We start from the raw sequence: 8,641 nt of genomic DNA, 5'->3' as shown, positions 1-8,641 counted from the left end.
TTTTAAGAATCTCTCCGGTCAAAGGGATAGTTGTTATTTCGTCTCCCGTCTAATTTTACACCCTTTATCATCTCAGATTGCATTTCGTGATATTCAGTCCCTCATCATATTTGAAAAAAAAGAACACACCTTATTATAACATAACTATACTAGGGATTTGGTTATTTTGTGATAAGTTTTGAGTTTATTATAGATGTAGTTAATATCATACTTTCTAGGTACGTTTAAGTGCTAAGATTGTTTGATAATTGTCGATTAAGTTAGATTTGATTAAGTCCATATCGGATTGGAATTCAACTTCTTACCAAACCTAACAATATGCATATTAGAGGTTATATGATGGAATTAGAAACTTCTAATTGTGATATCAAATAGTTTGAATTTGACCCAGTCAGATTTACTTCTTATTATATCCAATAAAAAATATATCAAATAGTTCCTTATTATTATTATTATTATTATTATTATTATTATTATTATTATTATAACATTTGGGTTCAACAAGTTAATTTGTTGTTGAAATATTGTAAATATATATTATTGTTAACCAAATTATATGCAATTGCTTCATTGTTTGATGAAAAGAGGATAACATTTTAAAATTTGAAACACACCGTCTAATAAAACATTTGACACAGTATATATTAAAATACTTCAAAAATACATGGAATATAAATCTTGACTGAAATGTGTAGATATAATATGTATTTAACTCTATATAACGATAAATGAGAAAGTAGAGGGTACAAAAGCATACAAATATAAACTTTATGGACCAAAACCAAATAGCTAATAATCACAAATCACGCGCTATTTTGAGCCCTATAAATACATCAACTTCGTTTCCAAAATCCTCTGGCGAGCGATTTTTTCATTCGTAATTCTAAATCGCAAAATCGCCAAAAAAAAAAGGAGAGCGCACCTTAGCTATGTGTCCTACCGGAACTTCCCTACCACCGTCGAGAAAACCCGCCGATTTACGATCGGCATTTGATGTCCTCGACGTTGACCGTGATGGAAAGATCAGCCACGATGATCTAAAACGTTTTTACGCGGACGCAGGCGACGAGATCATCGGAACGATGATGAAGGTGGCCGATTTGAACAAGGACGGCTACGTCGAATACGAAGAGTTCGAGAACGTTCTGAGGACAAATAAGAACGGAATTAGCAGCTGCGTAATGGAGGATGTGTTTAATGATATGGACAGAGACGGCGACGGAAAAGTAGGTCACGGAGACCTCCGGAGTTATCTTCGGTCGGCGGGAATTGAAGTCAACGACGATGATATCAAGGCGATGGTTAGTTTAGGCTCCGGAGATGATGATAACGACGGTGTAACGTTCGAAGGATTTCTTAAGATATTGGCGATTTGATGATTTGAAATGCTTAGGGTTTCGCCGCATTGGTTAAGGTGCCATTTCTTCTTCTGGACGTTTTTGTTTTGTTTCTATCAACTGTAAATTGAAATTGTGGATTACAAGTTCAGGATTTTTGTGTTCATGAAATCAAATCAAAGTTTGTGAAGATGAATCGCAGATTTTGATCTTGATTTAGAATTTAGGTTCCATTCATGAAGTCATATTTGTTGTAATTGGAAATTGAATTTCAAATATAGACGATTCGCTTTCATTTCTTCTTGATATTATTATGATTATTATTGCATGATAATTGAACAACGATTTTAAAAATTCCTATTGAAATGCAATACGATTGCTCGAACCTTACAAAACGCCAAAACGTGTTGTTAAATTTTGACAAAGTGCTAACTTCAGATCATATCAATAGCATATGTGACCCAAATTATAAACTAATTGTTTATATTTGTTAATTTAATGAAATCTACTTAAAACCTATTATAATTGATAAAATAACGAAGACAATTGTAAGAAATAACATGTTTTACTCTTTGTTACATATAAACACATTTAACCTCTTAACCAAATTTTAGAAATCTTTCTACATATAAATACATTTCCTTTTCATTCTCCCACCTATACGTGATTGCATGAAAGCCATTTAACCTCTTAACCAATCCTTCAACCACCATACTTGGTGATTAATTTCCCATTCATCTAAAGCACCTTTTGGACGTTTGACATACCAAAATGAAGGTACATGGAACCCCAATATATAATCATTTACCTATTTTGAGAATGTTTTAAAATTTTCTGTTAAAAAAATAAGAAAAACCTATTTTTTAACCAATTTTACAAAGGCTTGGATTTCAGCTGCCGAAGACCCATCAAAAGAAATGCTCAAATGGGATATAATTTTTGGGATACCGTGTGAAACATCTTCCATGACCAAATGGTGTAAGGTGTTTATCATTCGGGCAACTAATTACATCGAAATGTCGTGATATGAGGTTGAACACAATACCAAGAATTGCAACCTTCATGTAAAGCTTTCCTTATGTCAATGCTTCGTTAGAGTTGAAGAAGTGTCGAAAATGGCTACATGTTGAGGAAGTGATTTCTCTTGGTTCGAAGCTTGAGCCGAATGACCTTGAAGATGGACAACCTCTCCGTCGATTGATCAGAAAAAATAAAGTGAAGAAAGCGGATTCTAGTTCAGATTCAAATAATCCGGTGTCGAACAATATCAAAATTTCAGAGATAAATTTGATCGATACGTCAAGAGAGGAAGGTCGGGATCATGGATTGGGTGCAAAAAGATATCCAAGAAATGCAACTTGGAAAAAAGAATCGGAAATTTTGAGGATAAAAGCCGAAGATTACAAGTGTGAGGATTTAGAGACACTTTTCACGATGAAATGAAGCATTCGTAAAAAAATATAAGAATATGTAATTTTGTTTTTCAGTGTTTGGTATTTTATTTTAATCAATGTAATGTTTTAAATTTAATTAAAATCTAGTATTTTAATATCTTTATTTATTTATTGAAAATGTGATATGAAATGGTATACCAAGTAAATATGGTGTTGGTGTCCGGGGTTGTTTGTTTAGATGGATATGTTTGATCCGATCCAATCAAGTGAATCCAATTTGATTTTGGTTTTCAAAACGTTAATCCGAATAATCCAAACTAAATTCACTTTCGATCTAAACCAACTAAATTGCAATTAAGTTGGATTACTTTTTACAATTACATTTAAATAAAAATGATAACATGAAAATAAGTCAACTCTAAACAAAAATAAATTCTTTAGTTGGTAAAATAATTTATGAACAACTATTAAAAAATGTATTTACAATTTAATATTTTATTGATAAAAAAAACTTGTAAGAATTACCTATTAAGGTATTTTGTTGAATAATACTTTATAATCTATTTAAAATAATACCTCAGTAAATTAATAAATAATTAAAATATGTATATTGAAAACAAAAATATATAATGAATAAATAATAAACAATTATTCGGTTTTAATTTTATATAACAAAACCAATCCGAAATTCAAAATAACAATACGATTTTGCTGAAAATTCATGCAAAAATCAAAATATTTGAACCAAATAATCCAATCCAAATTATCGAATTAAACAATCCGGTTTTATCGTTATAACGATGGGTCTTAGTTGGTGTGGTGATTGAAATGACAATGCATTTCATGTGGTGGTAAGATGGAATACCCTGTGCATGCAAAAGGTCAACGAATTTTAGTTCTTGCGTGTCTAGTATGAGCGTACGGTGTGGTTAATCAATGTGATTGAGTGGGTAAGTTTGGTTTAGTCGACAGTGGAAAGTGTGAGGTAATTGGAGTGCGACTTGCATGGTTTTCTACGATGGATGTAATTGGGTGACTTGGGATTGTGCTTTATTATAAACAAATGCTATTTAATAATGGGTTTTTGGTGGTGAAATGGGCCGATGTTGTGCAAGTAACGGAGGGTAGTTGCTTTTGGGTTTTATGCGATAAAAATATACCATATGTGGTTTTTTAACGATTGAATTGTCTTTGGTCTAACGATAAGGAACGACATTTTAAAATGAGAGATCATAGATTCAAGTCTTATTGAGAAACATAGATAAATTTAGAAGTAGATTAGTTTGTCAGTTCAAAAAAATATTGTTTTTCAACAACCGATGAAGAGGTAAAAGTGATGAGTTTGCGACCTGTGTTTAAAAATAAGACAAATGACTGACAAAAGGATCATTAGACGATGAATGATATGTCGATGTGATGGAGGCTTTGATGATGGTAGTAGAGGTGGGCATATATGTTTATGGTTATCACGGAGACATGTTAATGTATAATGTGTTAAAGATGCCATGAAGGCAACCTAAAGCTTTGATATAATATTAGAATCGCTAGAAAATATAATTTCTCTATTGAATGTGAGATTTATGTGATAAAATTGAGATGATAAGACTATTTATAAGCTTAGTTAAAAAGATAAATATATGCTAATATATATATATATATATATATATATATATATATATATATATATATATATATATATATATATATATATATATATATATATCTTTACTATCTTATAAAAGAAATCTAATTATTTCTATAAATAGATTGAATATAATAATATTATTTTTTTAAGACGTCCAAATCATTAAGCTAATAGTACAAACAAACACCAATAAAATAATATTAAACTTTAACTCACGTTAAAATATCGGTAAATCGTACCAAACAGAAAACAGTAAATACAAATTTTTAATGCATTGTTACCTTTATTTCGGTGGCTTTTGATCTAGCATGTTGATGGAGTCTATGCTAATCCCGATATCTTGGCAATATATCTCTCCGTTTTGGGCTACCTTCTCCTATATCTCTCATCTTGCCGATTTCAAGATTTATTGTCTTCCAGGCGGCAGACTGCGATTTTGATTTGTTGTTCGATTTACTGGATTTTCAATCAAATTGGTTTCAGGTGAAATACGTTCTCTATGTTCCCTCTTTTTTAATCCTTGAATACTCGATTCACTTCTGTTTTCGTTTGATTTTTGGTTTGAAATTCCTAATTGGTTTGATTTAATGTTGTTCATTTGCAAGTAATTTGAAGATGTCATGCCCTTGGGGTTGGTTTCGTCATTTGGGATACAGGTACATGTTCATGAGTTCGGGTATGCTGAATTGTCTAAAGTTTATATATTTTGGGGGTCAAAATAGATATATAAAGATCAAGTTTTGCATCAGCTAGGGTTAGGTAGTGGTGCTGGTGGCTGGAGAGTTTGCGGTGCATCAACGCAGGGGTTAAGAAGGGGTAGTACAAGGTGGGGGGTTTCTAAATTTATGGTGCCTGCTTACATCATCCATTCGGTGATTTCTATTACGATCCTTGTTCAAAATTGATTAATTTTGTTGCTATACATTACTAATCGATGTGGCAACTTAAATTTCAACTTTTAGAATAAGTAGAGACAGATCAATGGCCTGTTGCACAAGGTAATCGATCATTAAGATGCACTGGATTTGGACTAAGTGTTGCAGCTGGATTGCTAGGGGCTTGTATGCCTGGTATTTGTGACAACCATATATTTTTCCAAAAGCAATGTAACACTCAAAAGTCAAATACAACGAAAACTATTTGGAATTAACGAATTTAACCTCAAAAATAAAGTGTTCAAATATCTAAATTGGGATGCATCAAATGTTAGATATCATGCCAAGGTTTCCAAAAACATAAAGAACATTCGAAACCGGGTTATATTAAAGAAACTATAACCACTCAAATATTTACGACACACCCGGTAAAACACTATTTAACATAAAAAGTGAAATTCCAATAAAATGCATTTTAGCCTTAAATGTCTAAACAAAAGTTGTAGAGTTCGTTAAACTGTAAACATACATAAAAAGATCGCCCAAATTGGACCTCGTATGAAGAAGTTACGAATTTTCTAAGTTTCGTAACAGTAGTAGAGAGCTAAAAACTCGAATTGAAGATCGAGCAATATTTAGCTAACGCAACCTAAACGAGAGTTGAAGGTCTCCACAATAGGAGTAAGATGATAAAAAGACAAACGAAAACCGACGTCGGATAAAGAAACTATGAATTTTTAACGGACTTTAGCAGTCCCGGCCTATTAAAAACATAACATTAAAAATAAATTCAAAACTAGCTGACGGAGTCTAAATGAAAGTTGTAGAGCATAATCTCACCTACGTGTGGATATAAAGAACGCGAAAAACGGAGCCTGTACGCGAAAGTTACGGAATTTAGAAGATGGAAGCCAGGATTACGCCCACCGTATTCAGGTGCAGGGTCGAGTCCCATCGACTGCAGGCTCTACGCCTAGCTAGACTCGAGTCGTAAGCCATGACGCAAAGTTACGCCTAGCGTAACCGAAGTACGCCCAGCGTACTCCAGTGGTACGCCCAGCGTACTCGCATTTTCAGCCCTATAAATAGAAGGCATAAGCTCCGGATTTTAGCACACATTTCTCAAACTCACACTTACTCTCACACACTTTCAAGCACCAGAGGCCGTCCCGACACCCTCTATTTCCGCACCCGAGCCCTCGACGAAGGTTCTACGCTACCGAGATCCCCGAGAAGCTCGAAGATGCAGCTTTCCGCGATTGAAGTTCTGCTCGACTCTAGTCCCACTCTCTTCAAACCGAACAAGTGAGTTCATACCCCTACTTTTCAAGTCTTTTCATGTTTTAGGGGGGGAACACAAGTATAATACAAGAAAACGTATCGTTTTATATAAACTTAAATGCAACAACTATCTTTACGTATAAAGTTTAGTATATCACCAAGTTATTTTCACCAAATGGAACATACTTTTTGAAAAACTATAATGGGTATAGTTTGCGAGTTATTCATACATTCTTACGTATACATCATGAAAAACAAAATACTTTCATCTAAAGTGAAATAAAGACTTTCTTATCGTAAATCTATTTATACTAAGTAATGTGAGATATTCAAACTTCAACGTACTCTTATGTATGCATTTCAAGTCCTGTATTATAAGCCATAATCTCTTAGAGGGAGAGCGTGATACTTGTGTATAGATCTATACGGGATTGACAGCCCCGCACCTAAATTGTTAGCTACAGTTAGACCGGCAGGTATGGGGTGACAAATGTCATAACACTACAACACCTGAAGAATATTGTTATAGGCAGTCTGTGTCAATAGTATGGTTATAAGACTCACACGAAAGTATAATAACAAGCTTGATTTACGAGATTTATACATGCATTCAATATTTACATTATTTCGAGTACAAAACTTATCTTTATCATTTAAATACGAAAGATACTAACGCCCTTCAACCTTAGGAACTTTTCTAACTATATGTGGAAAATATTGAATTTTCTGAAAACCACGTTCATCGATTTTCTTCCAAAAAGATATACTTTTCAATACAAAACACTTATGAACTCACCAACTTTATTGTTGACACTTTTTCGAAACCACTTGTATTTCTCAGAGAATCAGTAATACAGGTAACTACCAGCTTTTGAAGAAGGGACGCTAAAGGCGTTTATTATTAAACATTTTACATCATCATATTGTAATATTCTTTTGGAAATATGTATAATGCAACAATGTACGTTTTTATTATATATATGATGGTTGTGTTACTTTCTTTACAATATTCAATTGTTATGATACTATGTGAAGTCATCCACCCCCGAATGTTTCCGCCATTCTGGTTTGGGGGTGTGACAGTATTGGTGCTGAAATACGTTGTAGTGGAATTATCTTTCAATTTGTGTAAGAGTTATGAAAATAATTATTTATGTTTAGGTTGAATCTAAGTTTCTATTAGTAGTTTCTAGTTTCTTGTAGATTGTATTAAAAGATCTCTCCGATATTGTACGTTCACATAAAGATCTTGATAAAGATGCAACACCATATTTTAGTTCTCATAGCCCGTTAGTTTTCCTTTTGATTTGTTCTTTTCTCTTTTTAATGTTTTTTTAATTTCCCCCCTTTTAACAACTTCTAGTTGTGTTGAATTAATTTCAAAATATTACGGCCTACGATAACATGTGCTATCTGGTTTTAGGATGAAATGAATAGTCGTTGCACTTTGAGTTGGTACATGGTGGAGAATTATGCTACAATTTATAAATAAATCTTTGAATTTGTGTATTATGCATTTTCTTATTTTCCTTTGAGTAGTTCTTTAGAGTAAGATGGATAGGTTTATGTATATGACTTCTGTAACACTGTGAGACAAAAATTTGCCAACAAGATAATGATGTTAATTTTTAATGCACAATGTGTAACAGATACTCACCAAAAGAATGTATTATTTTTTCAAGATTTATTTTCATCTTCAACAAAATTATCAAGGTTTGGGGTTGGTTTATTGTAAGGGAGATTTTTTCAAGTCTACAGTAATAATGTATTCGGAATTGAAATAAAAGTAATTTTTCTTTACCTCTCAAAATTCAATCCCTTAATTATGTAAAAGCTTTAATTATGAAAAGATTTCAAGAAAATTCGAATATTGAGTTATTATTCTTTGGTCTTTACTCCTTACAATGAAACAAAGTTGCAATATAATATCACGTGGGAGAAAACTGAGTCTGATAGAGATATAGAGTCCATAGTTGTCATGTTTACAAATGGAGAAAAAAATATATAATATGTGGCTTCATCTACACTACGTATTTGCAATACAATAGACTAGCGAGTGTAAATTATCTAGTGATGAGTTATAATAAGGTATTGTAACTTTGTAAGATA

General features: G+C 32.6%; 1 protein-coding gene across 1 annotated transcript; it reads left to right on the top strand.

Moving 5' to 3' along the window:
• The first annotated feature begins 870 nt into the window (after positions 1–870).
• LOC111911900 (calcium-binding protein CP1) lies at positions 871–1,632 on the top strand. The gene has a single exon (XM_023907650.2). It carries the CDS (start codon positions 930–932, stop codon positions 1,374–1,376), a length of 447 nt encoding a protein of 148 aa, XP_023763418.1. The 5' UTR covers positions 871–929; the 3' UTR covers positions 1,377–1,632.
• The last annotated feature ends 7,009 nt before the right edge of the window (positions 1,633–8,641 follow it).

This window comes from Lactuca sativa, chromosome 1 (genome assembly GCF_002870075.4).
Source record: "Lactuca sativa cultivar Salinas chromosome 1, Lsat_Salinas_v11, whole genome shotgun sequence".
In the NCBI taxonomy this organism is placed as follows: Eukaryota; Viridiplantae; Streptophyta; class Magnoliopsida; order Asterales; family Asteraceae; genus Lactuca; species Lactuca sativa.
The sequence above is the reverse complement of the archived record's forward strand: the minus strand, read 5'-3'. Positions and strand labels throughout refer to the sequence as shown.

What these genes read in the sequence shown, in the direction of transcription:
- LOC111911900 (XM_023907650.2), top strand. Translation starts at nt 930, where the DNA reads ATGTGTCCTACCGGAACTTCCCTACCACCGTCGAGAAAACCCGCCGAT.